The sequence below is a fragment of the Patella vulgata genome, chromosome 3 (assembly GCF_932274485.2).
Source record: "Patella vulgata chromosome 3, xgPatVulg1.2, whole genome shotgun sequence".
NCBI lineage: Eukaryota > Metazoa > Mollusca > Gastropoda > Patellidae > Patella > Patella vulgata.
In genome coordinates, this window is record NC_065881.2 from 48,698,707 (window position 1) to 48,715,522 (window position 16,816).

Genomic DNA, 16,816 nt, shown 5'->3' on the forward strand with positions numbered 1-16,816 from the left:
CTAGTACTTTTCACTATTTTAGTAGTAAAGCAGGTTATGTACATTGTAGGGTAATTGCTCGTCATCATTCGTTATTTATATACGTTATTTATTTATTTATTCAAAATATTTAATATATAATTGCAATACAATTTAACGCGAGACATGATTATTCGGTCTTGAAAGAAAACGGGTGATCACTGACCTCTGGATTTTTGTAAGAGTTTTGTCCCTTATTTTCTGCTCTCTGAGATATTGAGGTGTAAATGGACAGTTGTCTAAAATATGGCCGACAATAGTTAATTTATTCGTCAATTTTGTGCATAAGTAGGTATATTTCACTTAATTGATTGTATCTTGTTATGGTCGCTATCTGGTAGATTTACAGGGCACTTCAATAAAACATAGCTATGGCATAGAATGCGTTTTGGCCAAAATGGTTTGTGTTCGTGCTTGTTTGCATTTTGTTTCCGTGGCCCGTGCCCGACGTACGGTGGTGCCGGAGCGAAAAGTTAGTTGATGTCTAATAATAACGCTTAGAGTTAGACACTGGGTTTCTAATATATCAGAAATAACAAATACATACGAATTCTAGATTTGCCTAACAATCCATAAATACTGATAACTTGTTCTCAGTTTTAAACTGCAAAATGAAATTTGACATACATTGCACATCATCTTTTTATCGTACAAGGCCTAATAGTAATAATACAGTCAGTAGTAATACTATTACTATTGTCTATTAAAAACATGCCAAATATAAAATAATTGATCTATCATAGAGACTAATTATTTTTACACTGTTCATTATAATTCATCATATTTAGGCCTAGTCCGTTAAAATAACCAGCAAAGCTGAAAAATGCTTGGGACTGGGAGGCAGTTTTACATCAAAGCAAACTTTTGACACAAAATATTAAAAAAAGTCCCTATTATGGACTATAAAGATTTGCAGAAAGGGTGTTACTCAACAAAATGTAAATGCGAATTAAAACATTCTAACCCATTTAGTGAATTCATCCCTAGTATATAATATAATGAGAGTCAAGGTAAAATTTGACTGGTTTTGTTTATCCATATTTTTGATTTTCAAAAGGAGTTATATCTAACATTTAATCATTTAGACAAACATGTATCAAAAGTACCAATCTTAATAGGCTAATATCTTTATATACACAACTTTTAGTATGAAAAGTTCATTGAAATCAATGGGCAAATAGTTATTCTGTTATTCTTATGAAACGGCTATTTCTTGGAATGACTCAAATATTTTTTGATATTGCATAGATTTCCCCTTTTTTGGTGATATTGGAATATAGCATTGTTGAACTTTTAAACAAATAACGAACAAGGCTCATTGGAAAATAAAGTTGTTCGAAAGGTTAAAAATACAGTTTTTGCCAAAATAGCGCCGTTTTTGTTAACCATGGATATTTGTAATTGGCTACATGATGAATATCTTCAGTAGATATCAAATGTATGGAGCCAAACATAGTCAAAATTTGCTCTATTAAAAGTTGAACTTGGCACAGCGAATGTGCACGCTTCATTGACTACTGTCTGATTCATCGTAAATTTTAAACGGATTCCTTCGATTATGAACAAACTACTTAACTTTGGTTATTATAAACTTACCTGTGTGTTTGTAATGAACTCCCGTTCGATAAAATCCATTGCACAACTAATTATCACAACGATGAGAACAATTTCTCTCTTGAAAAATTTGAAAATTTACTTGTAATTTCGACAGAGGCGATGTCAACAATGTCTTCGTGACGTATTGGTCGAATCCAATATACCTGTTGCGGGGGTTGGTTAACATTGAAAGATAGTTTGACAGCGCGATCATTTTGATCGTATATGGGTTTGGGCGACGAAAAATATCAATTGAAGGCAATTACATAGGAGATTTATATGGAAACCATTGATCGCCAGTCTATCAAATTTTCTTCACAATTAAAATATCACTGATTGCACGGATACTCGTAAAAATAAAGTCATGAATAAACTATAAATATCCTATCTTCTTTATGTTATAAATAATTTAACAAGGATCATGAAGCTTACCTCCGAATTCTCTGAGTGTATTTTTAATTTTATACGCATTCTTTCGATCGAATAATAACCGCTTCAGTAACATCTTTAAGCGTGTTGCGGCAGCTCTCAGCGTGTCTATTGCCGTATTGGGTGCCCGGGTGGGTATATAATGCTACTAAGCCCGTATGACCCCGTAAGAAGCGGAACATTAATTCTCGATTCGACAGTTTTGACCGAAGTGTGATAAAGCCCGTAAAACGAATGTATAGTTGTGTTTGTGAGGCATGCGTGTTCAAAAGTAAATAATCCCATCCGAGTCGCTAATCAAATAATTAGAACAAAATATTTCAAAACGTAAAGCTATAAAATTTGCAGAGATTTTACTAGAATGTAAAAGACGGTAACTAAATACAGGAATGCGGGTAGTTATGTGTGCGAACGCTCAAACTCAATGCCAATTGTCGTAGGTATCCAGACCACTCGGACCAAAGACTACTCGGACTAAGACCAGTCGGACCAAAACAAGACCAGTCGGACCAATTAAATTATATTATAAGGCTAGACAATATGCTATTTATTTATTATTAAATCACAATACAAAGAAGCAAATAATTCTTATACGGAATTCTTATATTTAGAGTTGTTTGGTTCAATTTTGTGTACGTAAATAAATCAACGATTAGTTTTAAAATTAATTAATAATGGTGCAAAAAAAAAATATCAATCTAATTTTTCTTTACTCTTGCAATGAGACTCGGTATTTCCAGACTTTTGACAGTTTCTACATATACGGGTATACTGTTCTTGTCTGATAGCCTAATTTTACTTTTTCCACATTCGCGGTATCCCCAGTGGTTTCATTCCGTTCTACCCCACTAACCCCTGGGTTACTATATATGGGGGGGGGGGTGGAGACACGTTTTCAAGTTATCCGCCCTTGATGCGTTAATATAAACAGCACATAATAATACGAAGACCGGACGTTTATATGCCCCTTTTTAATCGTGACTACAAGTGTGGTTCTCGATATTTTGCGATTTGGAATACAATTATCAATTTATTCAAACAACACGTTATTATTAGTTCGAGTAGTTATATTAAAACACACACAATTATCAATTTATTCAAATAACACTTTATTATTGGTTCGAGTAGTCATATTAAAATAAACACAATTATCAATTTATTAAAATAAAACTTTATTATTGGTTCGAGTAATTATATTAAAACAAACGCAATTATCAATTTATTAAAACAACATTTTATTATTGGTCCGAGTCGTCTTTCTGTTGGGTCCGAATAGTCTTTTTGTATGGTCCGAGTAGTCTATTTGTTTGGGCTGAGTGGTCTATCACTTGGTCCGACTGGTCTTGAACCGAGTGATCTTTGGTCCGAGTGGTCATGGATTCTTGTCGTAATTGTACTTGAATTTCCTATACTGTCACCCCTAATACGAAATGATATCTTCCGCAGAGTGACGTAACCATCTTCCATATTGGTATTTTTCTCTGGGAAAAGTTTGTGATATTTCAATTTTTCAAGAGAGAACTTGTTTTCATCGTTGTGATAATTAGTTGTGCAATGGATTTTATCGAACGGGAGTTCATTACAAACACACAGGTAAGTTTATAATAACCAACGTTAAGTAGTTTGTTCATAATCGAAGAAATCCGTTTAAAATTTACGATGAATCAGACAGTAGTACCGAACTACATATAATTTCTGGCTAGACACGCTGCACAAGAATACTTAGCACTGTATTTTATGAGGCTATAAATAGCCATAACACATGAAGTTTTCAATACATCTATCAACTATTAAAACCTTAAAAAATCTATTGTTAACGATTCTGAATAACAGTAATATTTAGATGCTTCCTTGTTACAGCAGCTTTAGAAAATTACGTTTGTTTTGTTTTTTGATTTGCTTTATTGTGAACCATACAGTTTGGAGTGGCATTTTTTGGTTTAGTAAAATTAATATCTCCGTAGTTCCTTTGTTGGGCAAGAATAGAATACTAGTAGTATTTTCCTTTTGCTTTTACACGGTTTCCAAAACAATTGATGAGTTCCATACATAAATTAGATTTATTGATCTAGCTTTTTGTAATGTTTCATAGAAAATGGTCATGATTATCCTGGCCTATCAACCAGCCAGAGAACTGTCAGTAGACTGGTGAAGGGGGACTAATTTCAAACCAAGGGCAGGTAACCTATTTTGCACTCAAAAATGTCTGAATATAACGGTTACTTGTCGTTTATATTTTAAGTCTATTTTTTTTTATTGATGTTTGGTTTTAACTTGTAACACGGCCGTTGATTTAGTGATTATAAATGTGAGAAAGTATGTTAATCATACATTATGCAAGAGATAAATCTGCCTAATGCAGGTCTTTTGTTAGGCCTGAAATGTTATATAAACTATTGATTAGAAATATAATAACAAAACAAGACCATAATCAATTTTCGATGGCATCGGATACTCAAGATTTTAACTAGATTAGAACGGTTTGCCATTTAAAAATTATCACTTTGCACACATTATGTCAAAATTTTCATTTTACATAATCTATTTTTGGGCTGTTCTAGCAAGAATGGTCATCTCTTTATCTAAATCTTACATAATGTATCTTTAAGGCTTGTTAATATTGTGGTATAATTGTTGAAATATTTGGAGATATTTATTTATGACACCCTATCAAATGTGACTAATCTAAAATTGCATATTTCTTAGAATAAAATATTAAACTCATTTTAAATTCTTAATTTAAATTTTGTATATTACTACAAAGTACTAATAAATATTTCAAAATGATCATTAATTTACTTTGTGGCCTTTTTATCAAAATTGCAGGAAAACAAGATTCTAACTTTGGCTTCCAACAACATTTGCACATTTACAAGTAGTGGTATTAATATTCATTTAGTGCTGATCAGTTCCTATACAGGCTTTCAAGCTTAAATTTTCTAAATTAGAAAAAAAAGTGAAAAAGTCTAAAAAAATTAACATATTGTGTATCATTTTGCCCAATGCCTGCTATTGGAAACTGACATTTTTCAAACTTGGATGCATGTAACTTTCTCACAAGTTATGCTCTGTGATACGGTAAGCTAATTACAGTCTTATTATAGTTAAATCCTATAATTTATATAAGCTTTTTTCTTTATTTAGTTTGGAGGCAGAATTGAGAATACATACAGTAGCTTGTGTATGTGGGAAGTGCAGTCATGTCAGCTTCTGAAGAATCTTGCTTCTCTGGTGGAGCAAGACCCAAAACAACCTTAGCAGTTGGAAAGAAAGATAAAAAGAAAACAGACTATCTAAAAAATGAACCAAATAATTCAAAACTCCACGAATATTTAGAAAGCAAACCTGAAAGAGACAGTGTACAAATTGTGAATCGACAGAGAGACACATCTGGAGATAATGGAGATGGTATCAGTGTAATTAAACCATTATGGAACAAATCTTATCAAGATTCTGTGCCCTCCTATAGTAGAATAATGAATTATAATTGTGGAACTGATTCAGATTTCAGTACAAACAGCATTAATCTCTTTAGAACTAAACAACCCTGTTTGCAACCTATAGTGACTTCTTCGCGAGTTAATAATGCTGATAGCATTATGACTGGTTCTCTTCATAATCTGAGTTTAGAAACACAAAGTGAAGTAAATATTGCTGAGAATAACCACTTGCAAAACTGTAATGGCGCCTCTGATATTTTACATGAAGAACTTGGTTCCTCAAGAGCTTATGAGACCATGTCACCTCAATCATGTAGTAATACGAATAGTAGTGCTGCATGTAATATTTGTAAAGCAGATAACCCAGAGGCCTTAGTAAAGTGGAAAACTGCTGGGTTAGCCTTAAGACAACTTCTCTTAAAGAAATCAAATAAAGACAGTACACCATCAAAACAATTAACCCACTCTCAATCTCATAAACATCATCAAAAATCAGATCACACCAGTTGTTGGTTACAAAGACTTAAAGATTTTGATGAATATGATGAAGAATATTTTAGTTGTTGTACTTGTGATGATGCAGAGGATGCAACATTAACAAAAACTGGTTCTTCTTCAAGTTTAGCATCACTTGACTCCGAACAAATGTTAAAATTACCAAATGATATGAGGGGAGATATGTTAGAAAATGAAAAGGTTTGTTGTAACTGTGATAACAATAGAAAAGAATCTAGTTTAAGCTTTAACATGGTTGAATCACCCATACCTGAGGTGCCATTATTTTCTGATGGTGATTCTCAGTCACCAAAAGAAACAAACCAACAAACACAAGCTGTTAGTAGTTCAAATCTTGCTAGTACACCAGGCACAACCCCTTTAACTAACACAATTTGTAACTCTATTGTTTGGGAAATGCTACAAAAACCCTACACAGTGGCATTTAATGACAGTAGTGTAGAAAATACTGCAAAAAATCAAAAGAACAAAACCAAGTTTGGTTCATCTCCAAATACCTGTGATACTTTTCCGTGCAATGCTTTCAATTCAGAAAATGAATTAGACAATACGCGTTCAGCTCCCGCGTCAAATTTGCTAATAGAATTCCCACGATCACATTCATCATTAATGTCCTTTTATAGAAATAGACCTGTTCTGTCACAGCTGAGTTCAAGTTTTCATTCTGAACCAGAAAAAAATGAAAGTCGTTCAAGCTTGCAATTTCAGAAAATGATACATTCAGACTACCGTGGGCAGCCTTTTTCATGTCAGGTTACAAATGTACATGGAACTATAAATGCTATTGAATTCAATGAGGAGGCAAAATCAAAATCAAACTCTTGTGGTGATTTTGAAGTGTTGGAATATGATAATTCTAAATTAGACATTAAGAAATCAAAAGATTGCTCAATTAATGTACAAGATGAATATGAAGCTGGTTATCAATTAAAAGTTTCTAGTCCAGAGTTTACTAGTCTCCATTATTCAGACAATTCACAAACTCACCACAATGACCACAGCCCGTGCTGTCATCACAGATCTTCTTTATTGCAGCCATTGTTAGAATCCTTGACAGCGTCAAATTCATGTACATGCAACACCTCTTCACATAATGGCTCTGACATTCTTGCAAGCTGCAGCAATTGTGATACATCTACCAGTAGCAAATTTGCAAGCATTCCTTTAAATTCTTCAAAAAGTACTAACAGTATTAATAAAAACTGTGCAATGTGCCATTATAATACAACAGCAGTGGACTCTTCTAATTCATCAGTATTAAGTAGTGAAAATCAGATTAATATGAATCATGAAAATATCTCTTGCAACAATTCAAATAATACTGTGGGTGGTAGGTTACTAGAAACAGAATCTGAAGTGACAGACTATAGTTCGGTGTATGCAGACACGAGTGGTGAAATATTTTTCAGCGAAGGAACCGACAGTTCAGATTTACCCTCTAAATTTTTGCGACTTAATCCCACTAAGAAAGACGATGGAGAGTATTGTGTCAAATCTGCAATTAGAGAAAAGAAAAAGAAAGTTCTACATACTCGTAAGTCTCACAGACGATCAGGTTCTACTTCAAGTGATGTAGAGGAAAATGATAAGCCAGATGAAAACAAAGGTATGTATGGTAGCCTAATGATGTGCATATATTTCTTTTGAACAGGAAATTGGTAACCATGCCAAAACAGCATGTGCATATTATGTTAATTTAAGATTGTCATGGATATGTACATTAGTCTTAATCATTCCAGCCTGAATTGTCTCCCCCATCTTCATTAGCCCAGTTCATACATGTAGCAAAACAGTAAGACGTTAAACCCTATTTCATTTCATTTCCTAAATTGTCTCCACTTCGACTTTGAGGAATATTATTAATCTGAACAAAAAAGCATCTGTAAAGTTACTGAATGGTTGTTCATGTATAATTCAATTCATATAAATGTGGTCTCTATCCACCAGTTAATGCATTCTACATATATTTCAAATATTATACATGTATATGGTAGCTATTTTGTTCTGACTAATATTTGACATTTTAGTCCGCGAGTGATCCAGATTCCAAACTATATTGTATGTAGGCCCTAGATTTATGTACAACCTCATATGCAACATACCCTGTGTTCTTGTAATTCATACTGTACATGTATATTTTATTTTGTCATTTTTTCTCAGTTTTATTTAACCATGTATGATGAATAAAATATTTCCTTATCTTTCCAGGCTGTCCAACCATAAATGATGAGATAAGCCTAAACGATGAAGCCAGTTACATGTATAGAAATAATTTTATGTTGACAGAAATTCTTCACCCCTCAACACCACTAGCTCGCTTTCTAAAAAGTCATACATGTATTCCTAATGAGGCACAGAACTCTACACTTCCATGGGAAAATATAGAAGATGGCCTAAGTGTTGAAAGTTGTGCTGATGGTGATTCTGTCTCAGGATTCTCAAATGGTAGCACTATCCCTAGAAAACATTCCTGGGTTAATTTTGGTAGCTTAGATGAACAAAATGGGCAATCAACTGAGGTCGAGGGTAAAGAAAATGCCCATAAGATGCGAAAAAGCGAGAGTGCAGATTTAGATGGACGGAAATCAAATCAGGATCGCCCCTCAACAGCACTCCGTAAACTTCTCAACATGGAAATCAACACAGAATTAAAGGGAGATAATTCTCAGTATTCACCAGAAACATGGATTCGACTTGTTGATCAGATCTCATTACCGTTTGAATGTACAGAAGAAGATGGAACTGATATGGTTAATGATACCACACTGGTTGATTCAACTGAAAAGGTATAGTAGGGTAGGAAATAATGAAGGTGCAATAACATTTAGGTAAACTGGAAGAGAACCAATAGCAACCAAAAGAGTTGCTATATGTATGGTACACATTATTCATCATAAATCTGTCCTGCCTTTGGTCTAAATTATAGGGTTGACTCAATAGCTATAGTGCTTTTGGTATACTTAAACCATGATTTAAAAGTTAATAATTGCAACATCACTTATAGTACCATAGATTTATTCAGAATTGCACAATAACTTTGATGCTGTTGATAAGACCCCAAGTTTTCAAAACATTCTCGGACTTAAGTTGAAAATTTACTCACCTTTCAATCACAACAACAAAAGTTTTATAAAGGGCTGTATTAATTTTAAGTAAATTCTTAACTTAAGTCTGAGAATACTTTGTGAACTTATCGTATTAATTTTAAAAAAAGATAATGTTATGCAATATATGCCAATTGCTTTTTGGACCAGGAACTGGATCCGTAGCGCTACTCATCTTGTTGTTCTTTGGGGCTACACTTTTTGAAAAAAGTCTAAGGCTCAGCCAAATCAAGTTCGATCAACATGAAACTTGGTATGCTAGTTCCTTGGACAATTGTACATCGATTATTGATATGACATCACAATTCCAAGATAGCTGTAGTGACATTCTGCTCGGTGCCTGGTTCATAATATTTTCATACTTGTTAGACAATATGGTTTTTCTATCCTCCTTGTTATTTTCTACCTTTAGTCTAATGAATTTGCTGATCTGTGTTTACCTAACTATGAAAGTTCTACCAGCTGTGATGCTGATGATGAGTTTGAATGTGATTGTGAACATTGTCAATTATTGAAGAGTATGGGGAATACAGATGATGTAACAGCGACGACGGAAACTACTGTAACCAGTAACACAACAACACAAAATTATTACACTTGGTAAGTACCGACAATTCCTTTCAGGAGTAGCAAGGAGATAGTTATGGCCATAGCTATAGAGACAGCCTATTGTTAAGAATACCAAAAATAGCACCATTATTTGACAGATCAGAATTTTTTAACTAGTCTTTTGGCCCATTTGCCATCTAGTTATTTGTTGAATAATAAACTGTGATGTTGTTGCAATACATTTTGGGGGAAGGTGGGGTGCATGTTTTTTACCTGGTTTTTTTTCTCACCTTAAAGTAATAATTGTATATTTCAGGCCTGACTTTTTAGAAGATGACACAAGTTTAGATTTAGATTTATCCGAACTAAGACCATTAGAACCATTGTTGATGAACTTGCAAGATATACCTCAAGATCTTATAGATATTATGTTTCAGGTAATTATATAAAATGTATCAAATCAAAAAGAATAGCCTGTAATGAAATAAATATTTTATAGAGTTGGCTCATCTACATTATCTCCTGCTTTATCTAGGTGTGTGTGTGTGTGTGTGGGGGGGGGGGGGCAATGGTTAGCACGTGCGCGCTATATCATAAGGCCTGTCATTGAGTCAACTGGCGTGGTTTCGAATCCCTGGGTGTACGTGACAAGGGAGTAGGGTCGTCTGTCCAACCTCGTGGGTTTTCTTCGGGTACTCCGGTTTCCTCCCACTGCTAAAGACCCACAGACGCAAGCGAATTATTGAAATAAAATTAAACCATACGTTAGTCCCGAAATGACCTAGTTTGTGTTGAATGGATGTTAAACCCCATTTCTCTCTCTCTCTCTCTCACTTTATTTAGGGATATTGTGACAGGCAAGTTCTTTGCTGTTAGTGCAATCTGGCAAAGATTCATAATAAAATGAGCTTTATTGATATATTACTTCAAACTGGATTGAATACATGACGATAATAAGATAAAGACCTAAAGCGAAAAATTCAAAAATAGACTTGTATTACTTCAAAACTATGTGAAGGCAATTCTCCAAAATATAAGTTTCCAAAAAACTGAGCTATAGAGGCTTGAATCTCACTTATTGTTATTACAGTGTTTATGAATATATTGCAAATTTCAGTCCAATGACAAGAAATAGCAATTGACAAGTACCATCGCCATTATAATAAATGAAGTCTTGATTGTCAGTCCATTCAATATTTATGCCATCAGATGATCTAGTGTATTGATTATGGGCTTGTCATGTGAATAAATGTCTAAATGATAATTTATATAACATTTGAATCCAGAAAAAAGTGCTTCAATAGGCAAATTTAGCTCTTGCATAATGCATCTTTAAGTTAGCCTAATGTCAGCCATGTCAATGTTAAGCTCTAGAGCATCAGATATATGGTTAATTGAAATGTGCTTACATGATAAGGGGATTATCTATACTAAAACATAAGAAGATTATCCAACTTACATATTTAGAACAAAATCTTATGTGATCAGATAATATAAGTACTTCTCAGGTTTTAATAGTAGATAATAATTATATTTTTTTTATGAGTTTTTCTTTTCTTTAGAATGGTGGGGGGGGGGGGTGGACGGCTGAATGGTTAGCGTGCGCGCGCTGTATCATAAAGTCTGTCATTGAGTCGACTGGCGTGGTTTCGAATCCCCGGATTTACGTGGCAAGGAGTAGGGTCGCCTGTCCAACCTCGTGGGTTTTCTCCGGGTCCTCCGGTTTCCTCCCACTGCTAAAGACCCCTACGCGCAAGCGAATTATGTAAATAAAATTAAACCATATGTTAGTCCCGAAATGACCTTGTTTGTGTCGAGTGGACATTAAACCCCATTTCTCTCTCTCTTTAGAATGGGGGGGGGGGGTATTGTCACATGCCCAACCTCAAGGGTTTTTTCTGTGGTTTTGGGTTTCCTCACTCACCCAGTTGTACGTGACAAGGAGTAGGGTCGCCTGTCCAACCTTGTGGGTTTTCTCCGGGTCCTCTGGTTTCCTCCCACTGCTAAAGACCCCTATGCACAAGCAAATTATTGAAATAAAATTAAACCACATGTTAGTCCCAAACCCCATTTCTCTCTCTCTCTTTGCTCCCACAGCTAAAGACCCCTATGCACAAGCAAATTTTTGAAATAAAATTATATCTCTTAGTCCGGAGCCTGAATTGACTTAGTTTGTGTTGTGTGGACTTTAAACCCCATTTCTCTATTTTTACTTCAGAATGTTATTATGCAGATGTTAGCTGTACACCCTGAGTTAATGGGTGATCAGGCACCCCCTCCTGTTCCACATGATGTTATAGAAGGTCTTCCTATAGTTTTAACAACTCAATTACAAATTGGTAATCACTCTTATATTTGTTGCTTCTTTACTGTTTCAAATTGATATTGATAGATTACTACCAATATAAAGAAGCTTTTGCACCTCTGAAATAAAACTCTTGCTGGAACCTTAAATCTTGCAGTTACCAAACCAGGTTAACTGAACACTATTTGTAAAACAATTAACTTACTCTTTGTGCATTCTTATGATCACTATTTATTATGCTGTGTCACAATGATAACACAACAATGATTTGATTGGAAGTGCTGGCAAGACATGATGCAGCTGAAATATGCAAGAAAATCCGAAACAACCCATGATGGAGATTATAGCTTTTCAAAATTGTCATATCTCTAGTCCTTTTGAGTATTAATTGTATGGGTTTATCTCTGATGGTATGAAATTATGATTTAAATCAGTTTTAACTTTAGCATCAACTGCTCAACTGATTTTCCCTGAGTGCACAGTACACAGCACAAAGGTTTTGAGAAATACATTTAGCTACCTAGGTATCAATTTTTGAGGAAAACAGAGAAGGTGTTGGTAGACTTATTGCCAAATGTGATGATAATTATTTATTCAGAATAATGATTTTATCCTGGAAGACTTCAAAAACCTGACTTCTGTCTAGTGCTGGCACAATATATTGACTAAAAATATCAATTAGCGGTTTATTCTGTTATTTTTTTGGTATATATTGACCTGGTTATGAATCGTGATACAAATCATATCATAGCACCTGAACCGGAATCCATATCGAGACTGCAGTGGCAATAACCAGCTCTACTTATGTCCATTTCAAATGAAGCTGTATATCAGATCTTATATTATTTTAGATCAAGAATTGAGTTGTCCTATATGTTTATGTCCTTGTCAGCTAAATGAAAGTCTAACCAGATTGTGTTGTCAACATTTATACCATCCATTGTGTATCCAGGCGTGGTTAACTAAGGTTAGTTTTATGAAAATAAATCCATTAATCCACGGGGAAGAAATTTGTATTAAAAATCTTTTGATGAGGAGAAATACATTTATAACCCCAGCTTTTTATTTAAATGAAATTTTAATTATGCTGGAAGTTCAGCAGGATAAATAACCCCATTTAAATTTGTTTAGTACTGGTATTTTTTCAGCTCACTAAATGCAATCTTCATCAACCTATATGATGTACCCATCTCTTGACTTCCTCATTTAAAATCTTATAGATTTGGTAAAAGTAATGATGTGCTATTGGCTTTGTCACTAAGATATTAAATTTCGCACAGCTTAATCCATGCTAATATGTACTCAGATTGATTATTAACATTTAATAATGAAATCAAAATACCAACAGAGAATGTGCCAGCTTGGATTCAGTTGAATTTAAAACAGGTTTATCAACAACATGGCAGATGCTTTATTTGTATAGCAAGTAGAATTGATCAATGAAATTTCAATTCCACATATATTTGTAAATACTGAACAGAATTGAACCCTTTTTTTTGACTGATATACCTATTAGAGATTCATCTTTCACAACAATGTAGTGTGCGAGTGATTGTGCATCAAGACTTTAATGAGCAGGAGAAACAATGATATAATGATATAATGAATGTGACCATTCAAATTTGGAGCCATGGTGGCTAGTTGGTCAAGACGCTGGCTTGCTAGCCTGGAGGTCGGGTGTTCGATCCCTGCATTGGTCGAGAAAGTTCATCTGGATTTTCCGACGTGGTTTCCCCTTGTCAGTGGTGCAGAACGGAGGGTCTGACAAGGACAGCTGTCTAGTCCTTCGGATGAGACAGAAATCTGAGGTCCCGTGTATACATTGGAATGCACGTAAAAGATCCCTTGGCAGTTGGAATTCGATATAAGAGTAGGCGATAGTGCCGCTGCCCGGGCAAAATTTCCCTCATAGCACACTGTATGGCGTATTCCCGTCTTCATTAGCCCAGTATAGGAGCAGAACAGTAGGATTTTAAACCCCATTTCATTTCATTTCACCATTCAAATTTACCAGTCATATTAGTTTTATTATCAGTCTATAATTGGTGAAATTTTTATGTTCATTGTCTACTTTTTTTTTACAGTCAGGAACTTGTCCAGTATGTAGGTGTGCAATAAATGGCAACTCGGCTAAATAACAGAAAATTTAAACACATTGGGTAGCTAAAAATGGTGGATCAACACATTAAAGAATTTGTTTTGTTTATGATATTAGAAATATAACATAACATAATATGCATGTTTTATATTCATAATCAGGAGATCTACAACTATGAATAACATTGTATTTCGTATTTTACTCTATGCATATATACAAAACACTACACCGCGAAAATAACTTCTTTAACCATATGCTAACGTATATCCTGTTGAAGAAGGAGAGAGATAAAATTGGTTAGTTTTCTTGTCAGAACAATATTACACAAATGAAATGATTATCATGGTGTTTGGTAAACACACAGTTAATAAAACCTATATCTGATCTGTGTACAAACATTGTGTAGGATGTCTGGGTGACAGAATTCTTTTCCAGTTGTCTGTAGGATAACATAATATGTCAAATGGAGGGAGCATCATTAGCTTTCAGGAAATCTTTTGTATTAGGTACATACATAGAATGATTTCATGGTTTAATGATGTATATTTAGTTAAAAAAGGATAGACAGTTTATGATTAATTATAAAGTTAGTTTTGCGGTGTAATGTATATTAACAGTTATTTAATCTGATGTTGTCATATTGTGTTATACTCAAGGTTAAATCTCTATTGTTATTTATATTGATGTTATATTTGTTTTATTCTTTAGTTACAGACATATCACTTCAAAAAATATTAAATAGTTCTTAATATATGAATCATATGGGTATGTACTGTGCATAAATCATACAGCTGTTTAAATTCACACGCAAAAGAATCCCATTGAATATATTTCTGTGAAGTTTGTCTTCCTAACTATATCCCTATCAGTTGGAGAATATATCCCCAACTATTAGAAAACTGTAGTTGCTATGGAACAGAATTTCTTTGTTGGAGAAGTCTTATATATACCTATTATAAATCTCCATGATAATTTAAGATATGCTACGTACTGACTGTAAACTTTAACCTTGTGTTTCCAGAGTGCAGTCAGTTATACTTGGAAAAATCTTCTGATTGACAGAACAGTATGGCTTTATTCACTGTGTGTTTATTAGTTACTCTCATCCTATAATATTAGAGGGGTGAGGGGTCGGTCATTGAGTCAAGTGCCAAGCTTGTATGTGACAAGAATATGGCTGCCTGCCCCAACTTGTGGGTTTTCTACAGTTTCTACTAACTGTTATAGTCTATAGACCCCTACATGCAAGATATATATTATTGACATAAAGGTGTACTGTATGTTAGTCCCAAAATGACCTACATTTTCTGTTCCTATGAAATGTCATAGTTTCAGTTTAAAAATAGTTTTGAGAATGTAATAGATGACTAATTAATCCCAAAGGAATAGATCTTTAAAGAGTTTCTGTCTGTCTCTTAGTGGTTTTAACATCTGCTTCCACAATTTACAAAGCTTTAGACTGCATCTAAAAGGTCTTCATCTTGAACAGTGTGTGTAACAAGTCATCAGAAACACCATCATGGATGAACAGGCGGAAGCAAGCTGTGTCTACATATAACTTTTCTCTCTTTTCATTAAAGCCCCAATATTCTACAAGGCAAACAATACAGATGCTCAGATCATTCAAAATAAAAAGTAGTTTTAACTAAAAGCATATTCATAATATTACTAAAATCAATCAATGGCCTTCTGAACTTCCCATCTATTATTGTAGATTTTATATTGCCATCTTATTCTTGTGAAAGATAAATAATTTCAATCCACAATCCAGGTGCTCAAGATATTATCCGACCTAGGTTTTTTGTTGTATTTGACTAAATACGATCTTAAGAATACTTTTTAGCCCTTATTTTTGTTAAATTTAAATAAGGAAAATGATTATTCTACAACTTTAAGGTAAAAAATAACATGGACTACATGCATATTGTTCAGCTGAATATATCTTATACTTTGCTTTAATTAAGAACGGGTATATTACCACTGATATTAAATGTTGGCTGTATTTGTTACTCTTATTAAACATACATTATCCAAGAGCTAAATCTGCCTATTGCAGGTCTTTCTTTAGGCCTGAAATGTTATCTAAATTATTAATTAGACATTAATTATAACTGATCCTGGTCATAATCTACTTTAGATTAGAACGGTTCAGCCATATTTTGATTTAATCTAAAAATGGAGGAGCAAGACTGAGCTTCCAACAACCAGTATGGTGGTTAAAATTATTGCACACGTCTTGTCAAACCTTCAAAGGCCAATATCTTCACTGCAATAGAGTAATTTGAATGAAATTTTCAAATTATTCATTTTACATTATATGCTTTCGAACTGTTATAGCAAGAATTGCTAGCTCTTTATCTAAGTCTTACATAATGTATCTTTAATCTACCACCAGTAGTAAAGTAGAAGTTCATGATATATATGTGAACATGAGTTTCATGTAGAAATCACTGTACAGTATATAACACGCTAAATGCCATATGATCAATGTTTTAAAGTACTCATTGTGCTTTTTAAATGTATATCCATCCCAAATAAAGCTCATCAAAGGATTGTGTTTATTTTTTTATTGTCCCCGCCTTTTAAAGAAAGCAGGGGAATATTAAAATGGGCCCGTCCTTCTGTCCATCACACTTTTTGGGACACAATAACCTTCCTTCTAATTGAGCTAGAATGTTAAATCATGCACATGTTCCACTAAGGCTAAGCGGAAACAAACAATTTGATTGGTTGAGACTTTGGAACACGATAACTTTGGTTC

The 16,816-nt window shown here is 33.9% G+C and overlaps 1 protein-coding gene across 2 annotated transcripts; it reads left to right on the forward strand.

Moving 5' to 3' along the window:
• Window positions 1–228: 228 nt before the first annotated feature.
• LOC126814923 (uncharacterized) lies at window positions 229–16,605 on the forward strand. Of its 2 annotated transcripts, XM_050540369.2 has the most exons (9): window positions 247–306; window positions 4,136–4,223; window positions 5,188–7,605; window positions 8,208–8,785; window positions 9,516–9,703; window positions 9,969–10,089; window positions 11,871–11,991; window positions 12,809–12,924; window positions 14,042–16,605. In XM_050540369.2, the coding sequence occupies exons 3-9, from the start codon at window positions 5,244–5,246 to the stop codon at window positions 14,093–14,095; spliced, it is 3,540 nt and encodes a 1,179-aa protein (XP_050396326.2). In that variant the 5' UTR covers window positions 247–306; window positions 4,136–4,223; window positions 5,188–5,243; the 3' UTR covers window positions 14,096–16,605. The 2 variants fall into 2 exon arrangements, with proteins under 2 accessions (XP_050396327.2, XP_050396326.2); XM_050540370.2 differs by lacking the exon at window positions 4,136–4,223 and having other exon boundaries at window positions 229–306.
• Window positions 16,606–16,816: the final 211 nt, after the last annotated feature.

What these genes read in the sequence shown, in the direction of transcription:
- LOC126814923 (XM_050540370.2), top strand. Translation starts at nt 5,244, where the DNA reads ATGTCAGCTTCTGAAGAATCTTGCTTCTCTGGTGGAGCAAGACCCAAA. An exon ending in TTATAGATATTATGTTTCAG is followed by an intron (nt 10,090 to 11,870) that starts GTAATTATATAA and finishes TTTTTACTTCAG; the next exon opens with AATGTTATTATGCAGATGTT. An exon ending in AACAACTCAATTACAAATTG is followed by an intron (nt 11,992 to 12,808) that starts GTAATCACTCTT and finishes ATATTATTTTAG; the next exon opens with ATCAAGAATTGAGTTGTCCT.